We start from the raw sequence: 26137 nt of genomic DNA, 5'->3' as shown, positions 1-26137 counted from the left end.
TTCTAGGTTTTCTAGTTCATTACCATATAGTTGCTCATCGTAGTCTCTAATCATTCTTTGGGTTTCTGTAGTATCAGTTGTAGTATCTGCTTGTTCATGTTTGATTTTGTTTATTTGGATCTTCTCTCTTTTTTTCTTTGTTAATCTGGCTAAAGGTGTGCCTATTTTGTTTATCTTTTTAAAAACCCTACCTTTTGGGTGGCGCCTATGGCTCAAAGGAGTAGGGTACCAGCTCCATATGCTGGAGGTGGTGGGTTCAAACCCAGCCCCGGCAAAAAAAAAAACAAAAAAAACCCCTACCTTTTGTTTTGTTAATCTTTTGTATATATATTTTCGCTTTCAATTTCATTTATTTCTCCTCTGATCTTTATTATCTCTTTTACTAATTTTGAGTTTGGTTTGCCCTTATTTTTCAAATTCCTTTTTGTTGTTGTTGTTGCAGTTTTGGCCGGGGCTGGGTTTGAACCCAGCACCCTCAGTATATGGGGCCAGTGCCCTACTCACTGAGCCGCAGGCACCACCCATATTTTTCTAATTCCTTGAGATGCATTGTTAGGTTGTTTATTTGAAGGTTTTCTACTTTTTGAAGCAGACACTTAATGCTTTAAACTTTCTTCTTATTATTGCTTTTACATTGTGTTTTCATTTTCATTTGTTTCAAGATTTTTTTTTTTTTTTCAAGACAGAGCCTCAAGCTGTCACCCTGGGTAGAGTGCCGTAGTATCATAGCTCACAGCAACCTCCAACTCCTGGGCTTACGTGATTCTCTTGCCTCAGCCTCCGAAGTAGCTGGGACTACAGGCACTCGCCACAACGCCCGGCTACTTTTTGCTTGCAGCCATCATTGTTTTTTGGTGGGCCCAGGCTGGATTCAAACCTGCCAGCTCAGGTGTATGTGGCTGGTGCCTTAGCCTCTTGAGCCACAGGCGCTGAGCCAGTTTCAAGAAATTTTTAATTCCCTTATTAATCTCTTCACTGACCCACTGGCCATTCAGGAACATATTGTTTAATTTCCCTGTGCTTGTATATTTTCCGGTTTCCACTTGTTAGTGATTTCTAGTTATTCCATGGTGGTCAGAGAAAATATATGGTATGATTTCTTTCTTTCTTTTTTTTTTTTTTTTGTAATTTTTTGAGACTAGTTTTGCAACTTATCATATGGTCTATTCTGCAGCTGTTGGATGAAATGTTCTGTAAGTATATATAAGGTTGATTTGATCTATAGTGCAGATAAGTCTAAGTTTCATTGTTGATTTTCTGTCAGATGATCTGTCCAGTGCTGAAAGTGGGGTGTTGAGCTCTGTAAGGATTACTGCATTGCAGTCTATCTCTCTTTAACTCTGATCATATTTGCTTTATATATCTGGGTACCTCCAGTTTGGGGTGCATAGATACTTACAATTGTTATATCCTCTTGACTGACTCCTTTGTCATTATATGATGACCATATTTGTCTCTTTTTATAGTTTTTCTCTGGAAATCTATTTTATCTGATGGGAGTATAGCTATTCTTTTTTTGTTTCCATTTGCATGGAACATCTTTTTCTATCCCTTTGTTTTCAGTCTGTGTGTGTCTTTATAGGTGAAGTGTGTTTCTTGCAGGCAACATATAATTAGTTAGCTCTTGTTTTTTATCCAGTCATCCACTCTATGTCTTTTGATTGAAAAGTTTAGTCCATTCAAATTCAATATTATTATTGATAGTAAAGACTTACTACCCCAATGTTGCTATTTCTGGTTGTTTTGTGGTCCTCTTTTTCTTTATTCCTTCCTCTGCCTTCCTTTATTAAAAGTGATTTTCTCTGGTAGTGTTACAACAATAATTCTGTAATTATGCTCTTAACTGTTACCAGTACGTTGTATCCCTTCAGAAGATTTTTTTTTTTTTTTTCTGAAACAGAGTCTCACTATGTTACCCTCGGTAGAGGTAAAGTTCTGTGGCGTCACAGCTCACAGCAACCTCGAACTCTTGGGCTACAACGATTCTCTTGCCTCAGCCTCCCAACTAGCTGGGACTACTGGTGCCCATCACAATGCCTGGTTATTTTTTTATTATAGTTGTCATTGTTCGGCTGGCCTGGGCTGGGTTCATACTCACCAAGCTCTGGTGTATGTGGCTGGCGCCCTAGCTGCTGAGCCACAGGCACCGAGCCCAGAAGATTTTTTATTGTTCATTAATGTCTTTTTCTTTCAGATTGAAAAACTCCTTTTAGTAGTTCTTGGAGGACATATCTGGTGTTTATGAAATCCTTTAGCTTTTGTTTGTCTGGAAGAGTATGTCTTTGAGATCCCAATTTTAATTCTTTTGGATACATACTCTAAAGTAGGATTACTGGATCATATGGTAATTCTATTTTAACTTTTTTGGGAACCATCATACTGTTTTCCACAGTGACCTGAACTGACATTTTACATTCCTACTAATAGTGCACAAGGGTTTCAATTTCTCTACTTTAAGACTTTATGACTTTTGGGCAGTGCCTGTGGCTCAGTGAGTAGGGCGCTGGCCCCATATACCGAGGGTGGCGGGTTCAAACCCGGCCCCGGCCAAACTGCAACAAAAAAATAGCTGGGCATTGTGGTGGGTGCCTGTAGTCCCAACTACTTGCGGGCTGAGGCAAGAGAATCGCCTAAGCCCAGGAGTTGGAGGTTGCTGTGAGCTGTGACACCAGAGCACTGTACCGAGGGTGACAAAGTGAGACTCTGTCTCTAAAAAAAAAAAAAAAAAAAAAGACTTTATGACTTTTTACTGGGGCAACTGTGCTCGACCTCCTACTCATTTATTCTTGCATTCTGGCTGTTTATCCTTGGGGACATCAGGTTCTATTAACTAACTTAATTAATTCCCTATATATTAAGCCTCCTTGAATGGCCCTTTGACTTGTCTGGCATTAAGATAATTGTGACCCCCTGGCTTCCACTGTTGCCATCTAACCTCTATTGCTTGGCATTGGGGATGGCAGTCGGTTATTTCCATTGCTATTAAATATAAATAATCTCAGCTTTGTTATTACCTCTCCTACAATCTTCATCCCTGGCCTATGGTGCTTGTGCCCCTCTCTTTAAAAAATTTTTTTTTAATTTTAACTTTATTCAAATTACTATGAGGGTATAATGTTTAGGTTACATTGTTCTCATTTCCAGGGTAAAGTTCCCTGTGTAGAAGAGCCCCTCACCCAGGGGGCGTTTAGACACCCTCACAATGTGCACATTAGGTGAGATCCCGCCTCATGCCCTCCCCCCTTTGGCCACACATCCTCTGTCCTTCCCCCTCCTGCTTCCCTCTACCCCCGTACTGGACTTTAAACAGTGTTTTATTGTTCTTATGAACATGTAATTGTTTACATATTGATTTCATATTAGTATGGGGTACATTGGATATTTATTTCTCTATTCTTGAGATACTTTACTAACAAGAATGTATTTGAACTCCATCCAGGTAAATGTAAATGTTGTAAAGTCTCCATCTTTTTAATGGCTGAATAATATTCCATGGTATACATATACCACAGTTTGCTGATCCATTCATGACTTGATGGGCACTTAGGTTGCTTCTACAACTTGGCATTTATGAAGAGCTGCAATAAACATTTGAGTGCAAATTGCTTGTGCCCCTCTCAACAGTGCATTCCTAATGCTGTGGTGAAGGGAGTGCCTTCTGGGTATTCCACAGAATATAATCCCATGATGAGTCTTTTTTTTTTTTTGTTATTTATTTATTTATTTGCAGAGACAGAGTCTCACTTTATCATCCTCAGTAGAGTGCTATGGCGTCACAGCTCACAGCAACCTTCAACTCCTGGGCTTAGGTGATTCTCTTGCCTCAGCCTCCTGAGTAGCTGGGACTATGGGTACCCGCCACAACGCCTGGCTATATTTTTGTTGCAGTTTGGCTGGGGTTGGGCTTGAACCCGCCACCCTTGGTATATGGGGCCGGTGCCCTCCAGACTGAGCCACAGGTGCCGCCCTCCATGATGAGTCTTTAGGCCTCAAATAATAGATCCATCTGGCACGTCTACTTCCCTAGGTTTTTAAATCCTTTCCTCCACTGCTGATGTGGCAATTCAAGCATTTCAACTTTGCTCTATGAGCCATCACTTTTTCTAGGCTTTTAGGAGCACCCTAATAGTGTGTTTGAAACCATCTCATGGAGTTCTTGCCGAGTCTAGATCCCATATCTGAAGAATGCTCCCAAATTAATAAACTCTTTCTTATCCAGTTTTATATTCTGGTATCCCCTAAAATCTAGATCCATGGGAATATCCCTGGATACATGCTGGGTATTACTTCCTTTCCTCCATCATGAGGGCCAGCATGCTTTCAGCTGAATTATGCTGTGACTTAGTCCTACTTATCATTCTAGAATCAAGAGGAGGAGATGGCCATATGCAGCATGGCACTTCTATTATCTTTCAGGGAGAAGCCTTTGCATTATATTTCCTGTGCTGCAGGTAGTGCTGGCTCTTAATGGGGAGGGGACCATCTTTGCAGGGTTCAGAGGAATCTGGGGAACCAAAGTCTTCAGGGACATCCACCATCTGGGGTGCCAGATGTCTCCACTTCATGTGTTAGGTTCCAGTCCAGATTTTCTCATCCAGGCCCTGACCAGATCTGTGTTGGCTGAGGGTTCTAGCTACCTTACTCTTTTGAGTATTAGTTTTGGAAGTTCCACATGTCTTTTAATTTCTGAGTTGGGGTCTGAGTTGGGGTCTTTACTGCTCTTCTGCTGTAGGAGATAGGGGCCTCTTTGTAAGCTACCAAAGCAGCCTGTGGACCTCAAACTTAATTTTAATTGTTTGTCCTTCTCTCTCTGTAAGATACTAATGCAGTTTAGTAACAGCTAGCCAATTCCTTTGTCCTTGTATAAGTTCCCTTATACTTAAAAGGTTTTAATATTAGTTTTTAAAAAATTAACACATTGTAATTGTACATATTTATGGGGTACAATTTATCCCTGTGCTTTTAAATGCATGAATCATTTCACTGGCCAGGTGGTCCCCTTCATAAGATCACCTTCCTAAATTAACACTGGTGAAAGGTTTTCTAGCTAGAGAGTGCCCTATAATTTTTTTCTATAATTTTTCCTTCAAATTTTGCTTGTAAACTGAAAAGTTCCTTTTTTAGTTCCTCTTTCTTTTTTTTTTTTTGAGACGGACTCTCGTTATGTTGCCCTCGGTGAAGTGTTGTAGCATCATAGCTCACAGCAACCACAAACTCTTGGGCTCAAGCAATTCTCTTGCCTCAGGCTCCCAAGTAGCTGGCACTCCAGGGCGCCCGTCACAACACGGGCTGGATTCGAACCCACCAACTCCGGAGTATATGGCTGGCGCCCTAGTCGCTGAGCTACAGGCGCCAAGCCTAGTTCCTCTTTCTTGCAATACCTTATCATTGACAACTAGGAATAACCTATAGATACTCTTAACATTCAACCTGGAAATCTCTTTAGTCACCTCCAACAAGTTTACTAAGCATATTTTCTAGCTTCCAAGTTACCATAGTGACAGTTCTGTAAATTATTCTACCACTATCTACCATGGGAGACCCTTCTCCAGTCTCTAATAGCAAATTGCTCGGTGCTCAACCGGACTCCAGTCATAGTCCCTAGCTACCCTTCTAGGCTTTCTGCTGCCTGGTCTCCATGTCATTACTGTATGTTTTAGGTTTTAGTTATGGCAGCAGACTGTTTCTAAGAACCAATTTTTATTTCACTACCTATTGCTAAGTAATAAACCACCCCAAAATGTCATGGCTTAAGAAAGCAACAGTTTATTAATGTCTCACAGTCCTAGGGGCTGAGTGGGTGGTTGGGCCACTGGTCTTGCCTGGGACACTGGGTACAGCCTTCACCTGGAGCCTTGGCTGTTGGGATGGATCCATGTGGTTTGGGGGCCCTCTTTCACCACATGGTTTCATATCAAGGATGCCAGCCTAGCCTTCTTACATGCAGCTGAATTTTAAAAGGGTCAAAGGGTGGAAACTATGAGATTCCTTATGGCCTAACCTTTGGAACTTGCATAACGATATGTTGTCTTGTAAGTCACAGGCAAACTCAGACTGAAGCAGCAGTTAGAGAAAGAACCACGACTTGAATGGGAAGAGCAGCATGTGAAGGAGGAATGGAGGGAAGCTGGTTCATGGATAACCATGATTTAGAGACCTCCCACATTTATAAGTTTAAGATGCTTGTTAGAGATGCCTTGATTCAGGTTGGAGAAATAGATTTGGATCATCAACATGTAGAGTAGCACTTATGCAAATCTTCCTGCCTTCCAGGTTCCTGAGTCTGCACTGTGCAGGAGGCCTGGAGCTAGCAGAGGACAGCCTTCTGCAGCCAGACCTGGGTAGAAGCTGCGGGAGGAGGAACATTCTGTTTGTGAGGTGGCACCAAGTTCACGTCCCTACTTACTCACAGAGCACTCCACTAGCCCTCTCCCTCCCCCCACCCACAGCCACAAGCATTCCTGCAGGTCAGGGACATGCAGCAGGAAACTATTCCTTTGCTTTGATGTTGAAGAACATTGGCCACACCTGTAGAGTGGAGGCTAAGGTGGGTGGACTGCTTGAGCTCGAGCTCACGGAGTTTGAGACCAGCCTGAGCAAAAAGCGAGACCCAATCTCTTCTGAAAATGAAAAACTAAGGCAAGAGGATCGCTTGAGCCCAAGAGTGGGAGGTTGCTGTGAGCTGTGATGCCACAGGGCTCTACCCAGGGTGACAGCTTGAGACTCTGTCTCCAATAAATAAAGAAATAAATAAAGGAAGGAAGGAAGAACATTGGGAGAAAGGGGCTGTTTGCTGTTATAGTTTTTGTTTCTGAAAGAAGGAAAAGCAAGAATGAGGCTGAGTCTAGAATTTCTGAAACAAAAGGGGTGACTTCTGAGCTATCTCAGACCAGTAAGAAAGACCAGGGAGATTAACCCCAACTTGTCTAAGGCAGGAAGCAAAGAGAAGGAGGAACTCGAGTCCAGACGGCGATATAGATGAGGGGTCCAGGGCAGCTTGCTCTGCATTGAGTTGCTGTCCTCGCATTAAGTCTCTGAAACCCGCAGCTGTTCTGCAGCTGACCAGTCCCTGTACTTCTGCTAGTTTATGAGCAGTTGGGAATCTATATCCTCCAGTTTCTCCCCAACCTGAATGCAGTTTTCGTCACACTTGTTAACTCTCCAAGACCCTATTTTTAAACTGGACCTGCTAGTTTTTGCATTCTCCTCACCCTTGCTTTGCACCCCAGCGGGGAGGCATGTATGACACTCTGGCTCTTGCCCTGGCTTCTTGTGAAGAGAAGAGACAAGACGGGCTCCACTAATTGACCTCGAGGGTCTCAGCTGTGCTAAGCTGGGTGATTGTTAGATCTCATTAGGCCTGTAATTAGCGTGGGGAATCTAGGTCAGAGGCACCAGGCTGCAGTGATGGTCTCCCGGGAAGCCCGATAAAGGTGGGAGATAGCAAATGGGCTCCTCACGGTGTGTGTGGGATGAGCCTGGAGAAGGGGACGGTGAAGTTCATGTGACACATGTCTATTATCTAATAGACACAGGACCACACGTGCAGAAAGGACTTCAAACTCTTTTCTCTGTGACAGAGTGTGTGTGTGTGTGTGTGTTCGCTCCTGCATTTACTCGAGTTTCCTTCCAACCTCTCCATATATGGTGTGGCTCTAGAGCGGGCTAGGGATTGGCCGCTGGTGTTGGGAGATAGGGAGGTGAGAAGAAAGCAGAAAAAGAAAGGAGCCCAGCTTCAGGAAGGGAGTGAGGAGTGGGGGAAGCCCAGCTCTGAGGGTTGCAGAATGGGGTTGGGCCTGCCCGCCAGTGAGGTTTGCAAAAGGGAGAGATCCTTTGGGACTGTTTTTGGGGAAGAATGAGGTAAAGGTACTATTGGCAGAGGAGATGGGGGAGCGAGAGGAAAGGAGGCAAGAGCTACTTCCCAGGGTCAGAGGAGGCCTGGTGTGTGAGGGTAGAGCTGGCCTTAAAGAAGCTCATGGTTTCTCTCCCTCCTTGGCACCCTTGACAGCCTGTGCTGTGGAATAACGCACACTGTAACCCCTCACTTGTCAGGCCAGCACCTCAGACACTCTTCCCATTGGAGGAAGGTCAGGGCTGTACAACACCATTAGTCCTTGCTGCTTAGCTAACAACCTGATGGGCACAAACAGGAAGGACAGACGGAAATGTCACTGAAATAAGGTTCAGCATCTAGTTCTTCACCTGCCTCTACCCCCACCCCATTCGGCTCTGTGCCCTGATTTCCTCATCTCTCCATCCCAGGGCCTCCCAAAGGAGTTTCTTTTTTCTAGTTTATTGGGATAAGATGAGAATATAGCAAACTTGCTGGGAAAGAGGAAGAATACACACATCCTGAAGGTGTCTGTGGGCAGCTGTGTGGCGGGAAAGTTGCCCCCCTTGGCCACCAAGCTCAGTCCTGCTGTTTATCACAGACCCCAGTGGCTGTGCGGAGGGAATACTACAGGTGAAGGGACAGGAATGAAGGTGCTGCGGGGAGGGAAACTAGTCTCTGTATCTATCCTCCTGCCACATGTGCTGAGTGAACAGAAATCATGCTCATAACCACTGCAAGGGGACATTTCCAGCTGTTTTTCAGTGGGAAGCCTGGTTTTGTGCTAAGCTCTGGGATTCTTGAAGACCAGTGGCTGCGGCTTTCTCCCACTTTCTAGCTGTAAGGTGCTGTACCTGGCCTACTTGCTTCTCTGAAGAGAGGAGAGGAGAGCAGGCTATGGGCATAGCCTGTGGCCTGGATTACGCTAAGTGAGGGCTATTAGCCTGTGCCCCAGTGCTCATCAGACTGTGCTCTGGCCAACTCTTTGCTTACTTGACTCAAACTAGTAACAGAAGCTTCAGGGCAGCAGCTGTCAACTGGCCGGCAGGCATTTTCCACACATTGTCCTTCAACTAAGCAGTTTGCAGATGAGGAAGTGTGTGCCTTGCCAGAGCCTCAAAACCAAAAAGGCACGAATTACACTTTGAATCCAGATCTTTCTGGCTTCGCTGCCTTGTGGCCTGCATGTTCCAGGAGTCATCCCGGAGCACTGGGAGCTGCTGGTTTGCTGCCTCCACAGCCCAGGAGCCCAGAGCTCAGCTCTTTAGTCTTCCCAGGTCCCCAAGCTTTCCTTCCCATGTCTCTCACCTGTCATTCTCCTCTCCAGTGTCTCTATTTTCTGGCTCCCCTAGGAGCAACAGATAATTGGCATGTTGGGATAGATATGAAGTTCTTGCTTTTCTTTTTCCTTATGATGTGGGAGCGACAAGAGAGAAAAAAAAAAGACAAAAGGGAAAATGCTGGTAAAATAAAATACAAAGATACTTTTTTTTTTTTAAGACAGAGTTTCACTCTGTCACCCTGGTAGAGTGCTGTGGCCATTATTATAGCTCACAGCAACCTCATAAAAGGTAAGAGAGTTCTCAAAAGAAAGTAAGCATAATCTTAACTCACTCAGACTTTCAGTATTTGTGACTCTGCTGATCACACTTAGTTTTGCAGACATAAAAGGTAAGAGAGTTCTAAAAAAAGTGAGCATAATCTTAACTCAGACTTTCAGTATTGTGACTGCTGATCACACTTAGTTTTGCAGAGTGAAGCCTATTTGGAGAACAGGAAGCTTGGGATGTAGGGCCTCTTACCTCATGCCCTGGGAATGACAGGAAGATGACATGCTTTGTGTACTTTCTCTCACTCAGTGGGTTACTTGTTCCTCGGGGAGGAGACTAGTTTAAATAACTACTAGGTCTAGGCTAGATCTCGGGTCTATGTCAAAGCGAGCAATGTTTAAACTTGAAGAGACTCCCCATCTTTCTTCTGTGGGCTGCAGGAGTGACAGAGTAGAATGGGAACTAAAAGGTCTGTGTCACTCCCACAAGATTGTTCTTGTCTCTGATCCTACCCAGTCTAACTTTAGGGCAGCCTCATAGCCAGATCTACATGGAATTTGTTCCCATTTCCTCTCCCTTCTCCCCCCACTCCTAGTGAAGCTCTAGCTTAGTGGTTCTCAACCTTCCTAATGCGCAATGTATTTTCATTGTTACAAAGGGGTCGCAACCCATGGGTTGAGAACTGCTGCTCTAGATGTTGGCTCTTAAGAGGTAGATTTAGGGGTCAGAAGTAGTGGCTCATGCCTATAATCCCCACTCTGGGTGGATAGCCTGAGCTCAAAGGTTCGAGACCAGCCTAAGCCAGATCAAGACCTTGTCTCTAAAAATAGCCAAGCCTTGTGGCAGGTGCCTGTAGTCCCAGCTTCTCGGGACACTGAGGCAAGAGAATTGCTTGAGCCCAAGTATTGGTGGTTGCTGTTGAGCTACTACCAAGAGCAACAAAGTGAAACTGTCTCAAAAAAAAAAAAAAAAAGAGGTAGGTTTATGGAAGAAGATCAGCAAGATAGCAAGGGTGTACACTGTAGAGTGTTCTTTCACCCCCTCATTTACTTGATTCATGAAGGTCTCTGTACCCTTCTTTCCAAAATTCATTCACATCTTGCCTTCAGAACTCTTCTGGCTTGATCGCTGTTACTGAACTTTATCTTAGAGACATAGGAAGCAGCACACACGTGAGACACCACACCCCCCAGGCAGGAGTGCAAGGCAGGCTGGCAGCTCCCGAGGTGCTTAGGGAGACAGTGGCATGAGCATAAAGATATTTTTCTAAAGTTCAGGCTTGAGTGGAATTGGAAGAGAGGAATGTGAGGAAGGAGAGAGGCTACAGGAAACCCAAGCTTGGCCGAAAGAGGAACTGGACTAGTGCTTGGTTTTCCCCTTCATCCTACCCAGCTTGCATTACACATCAGTTTCATTTTTAGTTCTTCTGCAGGGTCAGCTGTCTCTAGTTCCCCTGAGCTAGGTCTCCCCAAATAACCAAACCAGGCCCAACCTTCTAAGGTTATACTATGTATCTCTGAATCAAAGTTGGGAAGGATGGCGAACGTGAAGGGCAAAAAACACCTCAGAAAATTCAGGTGCTCACAATCGCAATCAGAGACTGCTATGAGATTTAAATTCCACACATCCTCCTCAGGGTTGGGATAAACTTCGCTTCTCCTATGGGTACGAAAGGGTGGGACTGACCTCCACATCCCTAGAACTGGAGTTAGGCAGCTAAAATTCCACCCTCAGATAAACCTGGACTGGGCGCAGTGGCTCATGCCTATGATCATCGCACTCTGGGAGGCTGAGGTAGGAGGACTGATTGAACCCAGGAGTTTTGAGACTCACCTGGGCAACACAGACCTCATCTCTACAGAAAAAATTGAAAAGCCTCCCCCCTAATTCCGCTCCCTCTTAAGGTGGGTGGTGTGTGTGTAAAATGGTCGGAGCACATCTTTATTACCCTTTCTCTTTTTCTGCCCAGCTGGGAGCTTCTTAATACAGCTTTGGGGTCATCTCAAACCTGAGGTGGGCAGGCTGGAAAGAAGGCCGGTTGGAGTACAGGCAGCAGCGAAAGAATGGGTTTGCTTCCTTTTTTTTTTTGTTGAGGTAAATAAAAAAGCTTTATCCTGCAACACTTGGAGATAAGAGTCTGTCCACCCCCCACAAGTTCCAGATGCTGTCCCCTTCCTTCACATCAGGCTCTTCCGGTACTGACTGTGCGTGGTGGTCTGTCTGAGGTGGGAGTCTGGGCTCTGCAGGTCCATCTGTCTGTACAGGTCTCTCAGCTCCCTGACCTCCTGCAGCACCCTCTTTGCCTGGCTCCAATTTGAGGATGCCTCTCCCAGCAGCCGCTCTGTCTCCTGCAGCAGCTGCTCTGACTCAGAATCAGGCGGAGACTGAGGGGGGTCCTTGGCCTTTCGCTTCCCGTCTCCTAGTCCCTGAACCTCTGCCAGCAGCTCCTGAGTCTTCTCCAGTTTCCTTGCTACCAGGTCTTGGATCCGGGACAGCTGCCCCGGGTGGGGTAGGATGGGGCTTGTGGGCTCCTCAGCCTGCAGGTGGATGGTGTGGGCTGGGGCAGAGTCGCGCTGAGACAGAATCTCCTCCAGGGAGGCACAGCGGCCTTTCTCTGTAGGGGTCAACTTCTTGGGTGCCTGGGGGGTATAAGTGGCCCCCTTGTCTGGCTTTTCCCAAGGCCGGGGAAGACTGCTTGTCCAATCTGAGGAGAGCTGGATACGGTCTGAGTCTGCTCTCCGTCGGCTGCTGGCCAGCTGGGCCACAGACTTGTCCAGGTCAACCCGAAAGCTCTCAGCACAAGAGGTTGGTTCCTCAGGGGAAGGGTCTTCCTCTTGAATCAGGTCCAAGGTCAGCATTCCATCCGAGGTAGAAGTCGAAGCCTGGGAAGTAAAGCAGGGGAACAAAGGAGATAAACTGTCTGAAGGACAGATGTAGGTTACTATTCTCAACATGAATGAGAAGGCCTCCACTCTCAACTGAGCTCTGTTACTTCACCTGCTGCTTCTTACTCCTTTGATAGCGATTCAAACTTAACTTTTTTCCTGGGATTTAATTTCTCCCGCTTGTCTCCCATATTCTCCAATGTATTATATGCTTTCTGGGGAGTGTTTCCTTCCTCTGTACGGAGCATCACACTGACTTCGACACCACAGATACTCCCTCAGCATAGTGACTGTCCTCTTCTGCCTGTATCTTCTGACCACACCCCTCAACCATTCTGCTATCTGGAACTCAGAACCTCTGGCCTTATAGTAAAACTTGTTCTTTTTTTTTTTTTTGAGACAGAGTTTCACTTTGTAGCCCTTGGTAGAGTACCGTGGAGTCATAGCTCACAGTAACCTCAAACTCCTGGGCTCAAGAGATTCTCTTGCCTCAGCCTCCCAAGTAGCTGGGCCTATAGGTACCTGCCACAACATCTGACTATTTTTAGAGAGGAGGTCTTGCTCTTGCTCAGGCTGGTCTCGAACCCTTGAGCTCAGGGAATCCACCCACCTTGGCCTCCCAGAGTGCTAGGATAACAGGCATGAGCCACCATGCCTGGCCCAAAACTTGTTCTCTTATTTCCAGAATACTCTAAAAAAATTTGTTTTGAGACAGTCTCACTCAGTTGCCCTGGGTAGAGTGCCATGGCATCAGGCTACCTCACAGCAACCTCAAACTCCTAAATTCAAGTGATCCACCTGAATAGCTGGAACTATAGGCACCTGCCACAACAACTGGCTAGTTTTCCTATCTTTAGTAGAGATGGAGGTCTCACTCTTGCTCAGGCTGGTCTTGACTTCTTTTTTGTTATAATTTTTTTTGTGTTTTCATTTATTTTTTGAGACAGAGTCTCAAGCTGTGGTCCTGAGTAGAGTGCTGTGGCATCATAGCTCACAGAAACATCAAACTCTTGGGCTTAAATGATTCTCTAGTCTTAGCCTCCCAAGTAACTGGGACTACAGGTGCCCGCCACAATGCCCAGCTGTTTTTTTGTTGCAGTTGTCATTGTTGTTTAGTTGGCCCAGGGTGGTTTTGAACCTGCCAGCCCCAGCATATGTGGTCCCTGCCATAACCACTGTGCTACGGGTACCGCCTGGTCTTGACTTCTGAGCTTAAGGGACCCATGCGCCTTGGCCTCCCAGAGTGCTAGGATTACAGGTGTGACCCGCTGTGCCCAGCCCAGAATGCTGTAATTTTTAAAAAGTGATACGGCAGTTCAATATCTCATATGTTGTTTTAATCATTTTTTTTAACCACAATTTGTCAAGGCAGGCATGAGCACAGCCCCACTTCACAGTTGGAGATAAGCAGCTCCAGGGAACCACATGGGCAGTTAGTTGCACCAGGAGGTTCCAAATGAGCTGCTGTCTGACTCTAAAGCCTATCTTCTTTCCACTATACCTGGTGGCCTCTATCCTTAATGGCTTAGAGCTTGGTGGAATAAGAGAAACCACAACTTTGTACATTATAGGGGTTCACTGTGACTCTTCCTCCTCTGAATGCCTATGGTACTTGAGGCTGTTGGCCATAAGGATAATTGGCCACCTCAGCCTGTATTGTGTTAGAAGGTACTCAACTCGTCTGATTTCATCTTCCTGTGAGTAGTAACTCATTTCTTCCCAAAGATGATAAAATTATTGAGAACAGGAATTTTTGAACTTATAATGGGTGCTGAATTAATATTTTTCATTTAGACTAGACAGGCAAAGTGGTAGAAGGACTTTGCTTGCCTTTTTTTTTGCAGTTTTTGGCCAGGGCTGGGTTTGAACTTGCCACCTCCAGCATATGGGGCTGGTGCCCTACTCCTTTGAGCCACAGGTGCTGCCTGACTCTGCTTGCCTTTGATTTTGGGTTTGAGGAAACTTCCCACAATCACCTCCGGTGGTATAAAGTTCTGTCTGAGTTGGACTGACAAGAACTGGCCCTTTAGTAATTTTTTACTTTATTATAGTTTTACATACCACAGCCATTAGGTGTCCCCTAGTTGGGGGGCGGCGGGAGTGCTGGATTTTTGCCCTGTCTCGAGTGGGGTGAGCAAGATAGCTGTCCTCCTCAACGGTGACCTGAAGAAACACACTGAGTTATAGGTGTTCTTCAGAGACCCTCTGTCCCAACTCTGCAGCCCCCAAGGCCTGAACATGCCTGAACTGGGAAACAAACCCAACCCATTAATTACTTCTGAGCAAATCCATGGACAAAGGGATTTAAAGGACATGAAGGGGCTGGTACAGCTGACCCAACATTGCTCATGGATCATGAAGCAGAAAGAGGAGTTGTCAGAAAAGACCGAGAGAGATGGCAGGAGACTAGGGTTTTAAAAAGTAAGATAAAGAAGTACAGCTGGTGGGGCACACGAGTAAGTGGGGCCAGCACAATAATGTTCCCTCCTCGGCACATCACAGCCACTCCCTCTGCCCAGCACCCGTCTCCACTCAGTGAGCCCCTGACCTCATCCAAGATGCGGTTCTTGGCTCGGGTGATAGCGGAGTTGAGGGCACTGATCCAGGATTCCTTCTCTTCTGGACTTACTGCCAGGAAGATTAGGTTGGGGGCCTGTGAGGAGAAGATTCTTGTTTCAGCCAGGGTTTTAGAGTTGGTAGCTCACCTTGACAGTGAAGAAATAAGAAATAATAATCTTGTTCTCTCAGATCTAACTCCTAGAAGGATAGAGATTCTGCTTCTAGAGTCATCCAAAACTTCAGGAAACCCAGCCTCTCTATTTATGCAAAATGCATAGCTCGAAGGTTGTTTTAGAAATGACCAAGGCAGAGCTAAAAAGGGTACTGGTATTGGAAATAAGCAGAGGAAGTCTGATGAAGGATAGTATTAAAATAAAAATCTTTAAATGTTTGAAGAAATAGAATGTGACAAAAATAGTTTCCCTGGGTTTCCTTGGACAAGAGGAATTAGATTTAGAACATCAACCAGCTGGGCGAGGTGGCTCACGCCTGTAATCCTAGCACTCTGGGAGGCCAAGGCAGGTGGCTTGCCCTGACCTCACAGGTTTGAGACCAGCCTGAGCAAGAGTAAGATGCCATTTCTAAAAATAGCTGGGCATCTGTAGTCCTAACTACTTGAGAGGCTGAGGCAAGAGAATTGCTTGAGCCCAAGAGTTTGAGGTTGCTGCGCCACGGCACCCTACTGAGGGTGACAAAGTGAGACTCAGTCTGAAAAAAAAAAAGGACATCAACCAGCTATCAAAGTACAGGGACCACTGATTTTTCTCCCGAGTAATGTGTGTGTGAGAGACAGAAAGAGAAATAGAGATACAGACAGACAAATATGATCTTTGTTATTAAATAGTTAAAGGTGGACCTGCCTAGAGGGAAGAAAATGGCCACAAAATTCTCAGGTGAAACATAAAAGCCAGCAGAAGAGCAATTCTGCAGCCAAGACTGTGAGAGAACCTGGAGGGAAGTTCTTCCAGCCCCTGCAACCCTGTCGATGTTCCAGGGGCCAAGGTGGCAGGAGAGACATACCGTGTTACCAGGCTGTTTGGAGTGGGCAAGAGTAAACTTGCTGTGATTTTTCTTGCTCCTGCTCTTGGATTTCCGGAGCTCTTCACACTTCTCATAGTCACTCAGGTCAAATACCTCTTGGATATTTTTCTCATCTTTTACCTAGGGGAGGGTTGGGGGTAAGATCAGGAGGATAAAAATCACTTAGCCCCTTCTTCCAAATCATTAGGTTAGATCATCTTGGGAAACAGAAGAAGTCTGAGGAGAGGGAGGGACCACAGGACAGGGCAGGGCCCTCTGACCCAAAGGCTATAAAGGCCTGACAACAGTGACAAGACTAGAGCAGAGCCCATGACCTGACTCTTCAGGTGGGTTCTGTGTAACCCCCTTATCCCCATTCTCCTCAGTCAAGCTACCATTTCCAGACCCCTAGTATGCCTCTCTTCACTCATGGCCCCCACTCTGTTCCTAAAGGACATTGCTTATGTCCTAAAAAGGCTCACGTCCGTAAAGGGACATGGTGAACAGTTTTATCTGATCCTGGATACCCTTGATGGTGGGAGGAAGAAGACAAGGGCCAGGCCAGTATCAGGGGACATGTGGAAGGAGTGAAGTGTTGCCTCTGGCCTCAAAGTCACCTGCAGTTCTTACCCCTCCTTACTCTCTCCCAGGTACTGTAACAATCCAACCTAACTCCTCTACAGGAAAAGCCATATAGTTTATTTATCTATCCCTAGGCAAAGATGCACTTACACTCTCACTGGACAACTAAAACTTCAGACTTGGAAGCTGTCTTCCAGAGTGTTCTGTCACCTCTGTCCATTATTTTGGTTTGTGTGCCTGTGTCCTCTTATTCCCAGGAAGCCCTTTCTGCTGTGGTATCTGTCTTACGCTCTGGACCTTTAGCAGTTCTAGGCAACATGTGGCTCTTGATACTTTTGCTGAATGTCTAATCAGACAATTCTCACTATATTATCCAACCTCACCCAGACTTTTCTGAGCATCAAAAAACAAACTGCATTAACTTCTTCAAAGTTTCATTTTAAATCTCTCAGAACGTTTTTCCTTTCCCTTAAGTTAGTATTCCTTGTAGCCAGACTTAGTGACTGGCCCTGCTGGAGTGGCCCAATCTCCCTCTGCTACTTGAGTCTGTGGCCAAAAGACCCCAGGAATGGGTTAGGCAAGTTTTCCTGGGATAATAAATAAAAACCACCACCACTTATCTTGTTAAAACTAACAAGTAACAGTAGCCTCATGTCTTCCCTAGAAGACATCTGCCCTCCCTGACTGGAATTATTTCCCATAGGAGCCCCTGCTTCCTAAGCTCTGAAATAGGAATTGTGTGCCTGGAGGTGTGACCTCCTCTATCCTAGTTCTGGTCAGGCTTGAAGTGGGGAAGTGGTTCTCTTCTTTTATTCCCCAGCCTCCTACCTGCCCAACCTCCAGAATTGCCGCTGTGCCCTATGGCTGATGACACACGTGATAGTCCATCAGGATCAAGATCTTATAGCCTCGTCCAGGTGGCTGAATGCTCAGCCATCTGCATTTGTTTCAGCAAGGCTTGGCCCCTCCAGGCTCCCTAGGGCTGGGAAGTGACCAAAGTCCTTGAAAAATCATGAGTGCAAGTGAGATAAGGTGCTGGCAAGGGGCATCTGAGAACAATTCCCAGAAACATGGGGCAGGGATGTAGGATGATGCATCATCCCTCTTCTCCCCCTCCTTGCCCAGAGTGGAGACTATCAGCAGAGTCCAGAAACCTTGGAAAGGAAAGTGCTGGGTGTGTGAATGTAGCCAGGGGAAGAGAGTTACTTGTTCTGTTTTCCTTAGGGGAAGGGAAGGGAGTTATTCTAGCTTGGACACATGCTGATAAGGAGCCCTGAGGAGAAAAGATATTGACAGAGGTTAGCCCTTGGTAGGCAGGGGCAGGAGATGGAATGAGGCAAACAATAGGACAAGTGTATTCTAGAACTCAGAGAAGACAGACAATCCCAAAAGCCTCATTCTCCACTGTATTGTTTTCTTTCTTTCTTTTTTTTTTTTTTTTTGTAGAGACAGAGTTTTACTTTATTGCCCCTGGTAGAGTGCCCTGGCGTCACACGGCTCACAGCAACCTCCAACTCCTGGGCTTAGGCGATTCTCCTGCCTCAGCCTCCCGAGCAGCTGGGACTACAGGTGCCCGCTACAACGCCCGACTATATTTTTGTTGCAGTTTGGCCGGGGCTGGGTCGGAACCCGCCACCCTCGGTATATGGGGCTGGCACCCTGCTCACTGAGCCACAGGTGCCGCCCCACTGTATTGTTTTCTTTCTCCTAATTCCCAAAGTTTCATTTATAATTACCCATCTTCCAATTTAGTCCTTCCTTTCCCAATATTTACCCTTGCCCACAGAAAGGGATTTTTCTTACACTTGCTTGCCAAAGGAGCTGCCCTAAATCCAATTTCCTCTACCATGAGGTCTCCCTACGGTCTAGCTTCTGTTTCCACCAAGCCCATGATTGTAAGGCGCCTCTACCCTTTCTGAGAAAGGGTGCCCTTTGAGAATGAGGAAAAGGATTAATAAATATATAGAAGGAATTCCATGGTGGAGGCAGCTGTGGGAGACTCTGCCTTTTTGAGAGGAAGGAACAAAAAACTATTGGTGCAAGTTAGGAATTTTCTTGGATTGACAGTAAATTACAAACATTATGCTCTGCCTTTTTTTCTTTTCAAATTTTGAATCTAGTGGCTCTGAAGCTTTTGGGAAGTGGACAGAATAAAGCCTAGAGTCCTTGTCAGTTTCACCTTTAACCCATGCCAATTATAGCATGGGTTTAAACTGGTTCTAGAGGAACAGCAATCTGCTCAGTCCCTCTTTTCCTATGCCCCTCACAGCAGGAGGCAGTTGGCACTGTGACCAGTCAGATGCTCCTGACTCACAGGACACTCAACATCCTAGGCTGAGGTCATTCCATACTTTCCCCTGCCTCTATAGCCCTTCCTCCCCAAGACATACTCTTTTGCCCCTGGACTCTGCTCTTTGAGCAAATACAAACAAGAAAAAAAGTATGAGTCCATCTACGCTTTCACTATTCTTGTTCTTCCCTTTGACGTGTAGGAAGTTCTCCCTGATTGCTTACTATGGTTTCCTGCGATTACGAAGTTTAGGAAAGACAGGAGATATTCTTTGACACTTGCTATTTATTTTTTTAAACTAGAAAACCAGAAAATTCTGGAGAAAACTTTCTGTGGGATTTGTGATTGAGTAGAGGAAACCCTTAAAAATAAGTTCTCCCATTTAAGTTTTCTCTCACCTCTTTCCTAAGATTCTCCCATCATTGGGTTCCTAGTTTAGTGTAAACAGTTGTGTTTCCTTAAGAGGGATCTCTTTGGCTGTGGCACAGCTGAGCTCTTCCCTATTTGCCTCAGTAGACGTTCTTTTCAGAATGAATACTTTCTCTTAGGCTGTGTGTGTATCTGTTTCAGCCCTTAAAAGGATTTATTTATCTAACTATAATCTACTGAGTAAGAGCGTCTACTGCAGAAAGGAGAAGAGGTTAAAACTCAGGAACACTTCCCAGTTCCCTGGGTGAGGAAACACGGAATCCGGGGCTACCTTAAGGAGAACCCAGGACAGTCTCCCAGCCTGTACCAACACAGTCACAGGGGACACAGTCACGGGGGTAGGGAAATAATTTCTAATCCATGGAGGGGAAATTCCAATTTCTCAATGTTACTATGTGTTACTGACCCCAAGAGTTAGGGAAAAAAAGAAGAAGAGTCTGAATTCATTGATCTGAGCGCAGACTCTGGCCCAGTGTGGACTGTGGTTTTCACAGTTAACTACAGAGCCAATGCCACCCAGAGACATAAGTCCATTTTTCTCCCTTCTGATATAAATGGGTGGAGCAGGGAACAGGAGGAGTTCACTGCTTTTGTAAAAAAGTGCAGTCAGGGTGGGGAACACAGAGCATGCTGGTTAGGGACGCTGGCTTCAACAAAAATAACTACGTGCTGCTCAGATACTCTCCCTGAGGTCACAGGAGATTGACCCTGCGTTGAATGTGTGTCTTCTACGATTCAGGGCGGATGCACTGCTCGTATGGCCTGTGCCTGCCCCGCTACACACAGGAAAGGGGAGGCTGGCTGGATCGAGGTGAGGGCAGGAAGGGTGGAGAACGAGCTGAATGAGAATGTTTCAGCCAAAACAGCAATGAAAAAAAAAATCCTACATCTGGAGGCCAGGATAGGATAGGAGGCAGCAAAGAATACTCAGAACTTCTAGGACTTCTTGGGAGGGGATTATCATTGTTGTCAGAAAGGTATTCGCAAAGAAAAAACAATGGATATCAGGCAAACTCAACTTCTCATTCTCACTAAGGTCTTCGCACTAGCGAGTGACCTTTATCTGCGGAGAAGGGGGGTAGAGACCACTGGGACCGCTGAACTTGGAGCAAAACAGGGGATGGATTTAGACAAGCCCCCCGTGCAGTGATCGAGTACAGAATGCGAGAAAAGCAGGGTGGCTGGAGGCAAAGGGCACCTACCTCCTTATCGGAGATGTAGAGCTGGTCCCCTTTCAGCACCACATAGCGGTTTTTCCAAATCTCCCTGAAAATCCCTTTCCCGCAGAATTTCCGGACCCAGCCAACCTTCTCGGGCGGTGCGGACTGATGATTTCCATCCTGAGGCCCCTGCCCCAGGAGCAAGACAAGAGCCAGACGATTAGGTGATTACAGCTCTCTCCTCTCTATACTCCTCCTTCCCCCGCTCGCCTCCGAAGGCCGGAGTATGTGAGCCAAGCTTCGCTCTCCACTTCTAAAAACGCTTCCACTCCGGGGACTCTGCCTGCCGCGCCCCTCCCCCTCTCCGGAATAAATAGCGGGGAGGGAGAAAGGGGCCCGGCGGGCTGCCCCCCCGCGGGCCGGCGCCCCCCGCTTTATTTCTCATTGTCTCCCCGCCGCCGCCGGCCGCTCGGAGGAAGGAAGGGTGTGGGTCCCGCGGGAACGAAGCCGAGCGAGAGCCCCCTTGGCAAGTGCGCAGACAAAAGCTCCCGCCGCCGCCTCGTCGCGGGTCGCGGGGCCCGGTGCGCCGGAGCCGAGCACAGCGGCAGCGGGGCGGACGGGCCCCGGGCTCGCGCAGGCCGCTCGCAGCCCCGACGGGGCCGGGGGCGTCGGAGCGCGGAGTCGGCGGGGCGCACTCACCCTCTTGGCCGAATTGTTCTTCTTCATCATGCCGAGTGGGCGCGGGGCAGCGGGGCGAGGGGCGGCTCCGCGTCGAGGTCGAGGCCGCTTCGAGGGGGCGCCGGAGATGCCGGGGCGCCGCCGCCGCTCCTCCCGCCCTCTCCCGGACGCTCCCCGGCTCTGAGGCTCCGGTTACACTAGAGGCCGGCCTCCCTCGCACTGGTACACTCGCGCGCCCAGCCCTCGCCCCCCGGCGCCCTCCATCCCGGCGCCCACGCGGCCCGGCCCCCCGAGCGCGCCCCCGTCGCCCGCCAGCCCGGCCCGGCGCGCTGTGGGCGTCCCAGCCCGCGCCCCGCAGCTCCATCCGCGGCCCGCTGACGTTGCCGGTTCAGAATAAAGGGCGAATCGCGGCGCCGCAGCCCGTGCGCTCCCCGCCCCCCGCCTTTGTCTCTGACTCAACGCGGGTGAGGACGGCCAGCGAGACCCCGCAGGGGGGACGGCTTCCCGGGGGCGGCGACCAGCGCCTGCACCGACAGCCGGGGCGCAGGGGGGAACCAGCCCGCCGGTGCGGCCCGACCTGCCAAGAGACCCCTGGAGCGGGCGGGGTGGACGATGGAGAGACACGCGGACCCGTGAGGACCGGAGACGACCAAGATCGGAATCATCTCCCTTCCTCACCAAAAGCGCAAAAGAGAGCGTGAGGTGGGAGGGCGCGCCACCCAGACCTGGCGGCAGGCATTCGCGCTTCCTGGGTGGTAGTGACCTGGGCAGGTCAAATGGTGGGAAAAAGTTTTATGTTTCAGAGAGTGCCAGCGCCTTGGAGGTGGGGGTGGGAGAGAAGTTAATGTTAATACACATTTCTTCCAGTTTACAAACGGTCAGGCCTTGTTTGAGTCTCAGAATAATAATCCTGATTATGAGATGGATACGGTGATCTCCATTGCACAGGAAAAAAAGTGACACAGGGATTTGCAGACACACGCTGTATAAAATGTTGGCAGGAATAGAATTGTCTGACTCAAAGCCATGATCCATTACACCAAGTGGCTTTAAATGCAAGTTCCAGGTGAGGATTAAACTTCCTGCCACCTGGGTGTCCTTCCCTGCTGCCCATTCTGTCCTGCGCCAAGAATGCCCTGACTCTGGGGAACCTCTGCTGATCTCGCTGCCCCACTCTGCCTCGGAGGCTGCGTGAAGCTCTTAGTAACTTCTTGTCTTTTGATACATATTGATGAGAAGAAGGGAGACAGAAACCTAAATGAGGCGAGTACTGGTTTCAGGATCACTTTGTGCCCTTTGGTCAAGTCATTGAATTTCTTTATTAGGCCTCCGTTCATCCATATATTAAATAGTGGAGCCATTTCTATCAACAAGGAGAATATAAGTGATGACCTGTGGAAGTCCTTTGAGATAAAAGGGTCCCCCAGTGCTAATTATGAAATAATACTTAAGCTAATAAACGCATTGCCTGGCATGTGGTAGCGGTGCAATAACCCCCAAATTCACTGAACATCTCTGGCACAGACGAGCAGGAAAAAGGAAAAACTTTTTCCAGAGATGTCTAAAGATGAAAGAAAGCGTTGGCTAAATTTGTGATCTGAGGAGGATATTTGGCTTTTCCTGGTATCTGTCAGATGAAGGAGAAGCTCCATCTCCATTCCCAGCCTGAACTTTCTTCCTAATCTTGACCTCTTTCCATCAACCATATCAATTAATTCTACTATTTTAGACTTAATATAAAAGTTTATCCTTTCAAAATGCTCTGATATTGGTCAGGAGCAGTGGCTCATGCCTGTAATCCCAGTACTTTGGGAGGCTCTGGTGGGTGGATTGCTTGAGCTCATGAGCTCTAGACCAGCCTGAACAAGATGGAGACCCTATCTCTACTAAAAATAGAAAAACTAACTCAGTGCTCAGTGGCTAGGGCACAGCCACATACACCAGGGCTGATGGGTTCGAACCCGCCCCAACCTGCCAAACAACGACAGCTACAATAACAAAAACAAAAAAAATAGCTGGGCATTTTGGGGGGGCGCCTGTGGTTCCAGCTACTAGGGAGGCTGAGGCAAGGGAATCGCGTAAGCCCAAGAGTTTGAGGTTGCTGTGAGCTGTGATGCCCCAGCACTCTACCGAGGGTGACATAGTAAGACTATGTCCCAAAATAAATAAATAAATAAATAATAGAAAAATTGAGGCAAGAGATCACTTGAGCCCGAGTTGGAGGTTGCTGTGAGCTACAACACCACGGCACTCTACCCAGGGTGACAGCTTGAGGCTGTGTCAAAAAAAAAAAAATTCTCTGATAGGTTATTTCTTTACATCTTTAGGGCCACTTTATGAGATATGTAAAATAAGTACTAATATTTCTACTTGGAAAATGAGGAAACAGGGCATGGCAAATCAAATGACTTGCCATACAAGTTACTGGCTTAGTGGATTAGAAACCAGATTTTCCAACTCAAGTCTCAAACTGTTTAGGCTTTGTACACACACACACACACATCACTTTTCCCCCAAACCACCATCTTATACTTTTCCTACAATCTCTATTTCCTGTATATTCCCCACCCCCGTTTAAAAATTGCTGGAAAAACAGTAAGAATCCAAGATATCTTCAGATGAGAGGAAGCAAAATGTCTCAAAGTACAGGTGAAGAAACCAGGCTGCATGATCTTTTGAGGGCTTGCTGGCCAGGTAGACAGGAGTGGTTTGAATTTATAGGTGTAGTTTAAAATAGATTCTCAGCTGGCCAGGCTTGAAGGCTTATCCCTTTAATCCTAGCACTTTGGGCCAACACAGAAGGATAAAGGCTGGAGTGTTGCTTAATGCCAAGAGTTTGAGACCAGTCTGGGGAATAGAGACAGCCTCAAGACCCTGTTTCTACAAAAGAAAATAGATTCTGGGTTATGGGAAAAAAGTAATTCATCACTTGCCCTATTTTCTTTCCCAGTTTTTATCAATCAACAAATATTTGAGGAGCCCCCATATGCAAGGTACTGGGCTCCTTGTGCACTGCATCAGATAGGAACTAGAGCTTTGTGAAACATCAGGCAGAGGAACTGATAAAAAATAAAAACCCTCCAAAGTAATTTTCAGATTCCAGAGCAGATGCATGTGGGCTGCAGAATCTTCTCTGCCTATCTGCTCCTTAAGATGTTACATAAATCTCTAGCTTCCCCTCTCTCTGTACTGCATCATCTGATGACCCTGCCCTTGCCTTCCCTCACCTTTTGTCTCTTTGTCGTTACTCACCCCTCATTCCACTTCTCCTGACTTGTTCTTCAAGCTGATTTCTCTCTCATTAGGTGAACTTCATGGCACCTGAATTGGGATCCATGTGGGTCTGTTTTCCACCAATGTTTAAGTGAGAAATCCTGAGTAAGAACTTATGGGTTCCTTTACACATTTTTATAGCACTGTCTCCTCAGTGATCTTGACACAAACCACAAAAATAACTCTCAAGCCAACTTACGTCTTTGGTGGAGATAAGATGCTAGGAGCACTTCATGATGGGGTTACTTCCCTAACTACGTCCATGCACAAGACACCACTGGCAGTACCTGTATTCTTCAACTGAATTTTTTATAAGTACTGGAAAAAAAGAAGGGAGCTATCAGAGATAATAAGTTGGGGATGGCTGCTTGCACGTTTACTGGGTGGAAACTGTTATTCAACAGTCGATTAAAAACAAATATCCTTGGCTTTTGTAAACAGGACATAGAGGTTTTGACTAGGACATTTCAGTCTGTGGGGGAGAAGATTATTAAAAGTATACAAGATCCTAATTAAAATGATGTTTTTAAAAGGAAAAAAAAGACCAGTAATAATTGAATCAGCTCTGTGAATTTTACATTAAAGTATGAGTCTTTGATTCTTTATAAAGAAATGCTAATTCTGGTATCAAACATCCTGAGGGTAGGGCTCATTTCTTAGACTTCCTGATACTGTTTGCTGAGTAAGCACAATGGGAGCAGGTAAATAAAGAGAATGATATAAAAAAGGTCTCTGTTCTTGTTCTTTTTATCCTTTTTATCCATAGAGTTAGCCTTCCAATAGGAAGAGAAGCCCAGGTATTTCTGCTTGGAGGTGAGAAGTTTTATTTAAAAAGACCATGTAACTTATAAAATGCTACAATTGAAATGCTGCCTACCCAAGTGCAGGCTGTCTTAAATACTTACAAAAAAAAAAGAAGAGTTAAAAAAGTGTACCCAAAGGGACCCACAAAAGCCAAAAAGAAAAAAAAAAGAAAAGGTGGGGAAGAACTTGGGTGTTAGCTATAATATGGCTCAAAGCCTCAGGGCTGCACATGAGTGTGTAAAAAAACAACAGCTGAGAGCTGGGAAGAGTGGAGAAAAGGGAGATGCACAGAATGATTCCAGCTTTTCCCTTTGTTTCTTGAACTGCCTTGTTAGTGCAAGAGTTGACAAGAATCCAATCATTTTGCACAGTGATTCTGTATCCCCAACTTGGAGACAGGAATTAATCTTATTTATTATTATGGGTCAAAATTTATTGACTGATTACTATGCACCAGACAATGTTCTAAACACTTTACATGTAGTATCTCATTTCATGTAATCCTTACAATCCTGTGAGAGTACTATTTTATAGATGAGGAAGCTTAGCCACAAAGAGACTAGATAATACTCCTAAACCACATAAATATGACAGATTTGACCCTAGGCTGTCTGACACTAGAGAAAATTTATTAACATAAAAGCTAAAAAAATACACAGAGAACCAGAGAGGGCTTGTGGTGTGGTGTTTTGCTATTTTGATTTGAGAATGCTTGGATGGTGCCTGTGGCTCAAGGAGTAGGGTGCCAGCCCCATATACCAGAGGTAGTGGGTTCAAAGCCAGCTCTGGCCAAAAAAAACTGCAAAAAAAAAAAAAGAATGCTTTAATTTTCTGGTATTAATGACGCCATCACTTTCTATTGCTTTCGAAAGAGTTGAGTGGTGCCTGTAACTCAGTGGACAGGGCGCCAAGCATATACACCGAGGATGGTGGGTTCAAACCTGGCCTGGGCCAGCTAAAGCAACAATGACAACTGCCAAAAAAATAGCTGGGCATTGTGGCAGGTGCCTATAGTCCCAGCTACTTGGGAGGCTGAGGGAAGAGAATCTTTCTTTTTTTTTTTGCAGTTTTTGGCC

The 26137-nt window shown here is 46.4% G+C and overlaps 1 protein-coding gene across 1 annotated transcript; it reads right to left on the bottom strand.

The window, feature by feature from the left end:
- Nucleotides 1-11295: 11295 nt before the first annotated feature.
- On the bottom strand, nt 11296-24907 carry PLEKHO1 (pleckstrin homology domain containing O1). Its single transcript, XM_053590761.1, has 7 exons — nt 21609-24907; nt 21006-21575; nt 20349-20495; nt 15846-15986; nt 14815-14919; nt 14328-14429; nt 11296-12263 (listed from the first exon to the last, which is right to left on the bottom strand). The coding sequence occupies exons 2-7, from the start codon at nt 21033-21035 to the stop codon at nt 11559-11561; spliced, it is 1230 nt and encodes a 409-aa protein (XP_053446736.1). The 5' UTR covers nt 21036-21575; nt 21609-24907; the 3' UTR covers nt 11296-11558.
- Between the last annotated feature and the right edge of the window lie 1230 nt (nt 24908-26137).

The sequence above is a fragment of the Nycticebus coucang genome, chromosome 5 (genome assembly GCF_027406575.1).
Source record: "Nycticebus coucang isolate mNycCou1 chromosome 5, mNycCou1.pri, whole genome shotgun sequence".
NCBI classification, from domain to species: Eukaryota; Metazoa; Chordata; class Mammalia; order Primates; family Lorisidae; genus Nycticebus; species Nycticebus coucang.
Note: the sequence above shows the minus strand (reverse complement) of the source record. Positions and strands in the feature narration are given on the sequence as shown.

Coding starts and splice junctions, on each gene's coding strand:
- PLEKHO1 (XM_053590761.1), bottom strand. CDS start 21,035: ATGATGAAGAAGAACAATTCGGCCAAGAGG. Junction 15,987..20,348: donor TCTACATCTCCGATAAGGAG/GTAGGTGCCCTT, acceptor ACCCTCCCCTAG/GTAAAAGATGAGAAAAATAT. Junction 14,430..14,814: donor AGAACCGCATCTTGGATGAG/GTCAGGGGCTCA, acceptor GTGTTTCTTCAG/GTCACCGTTGAGGAGGACAG.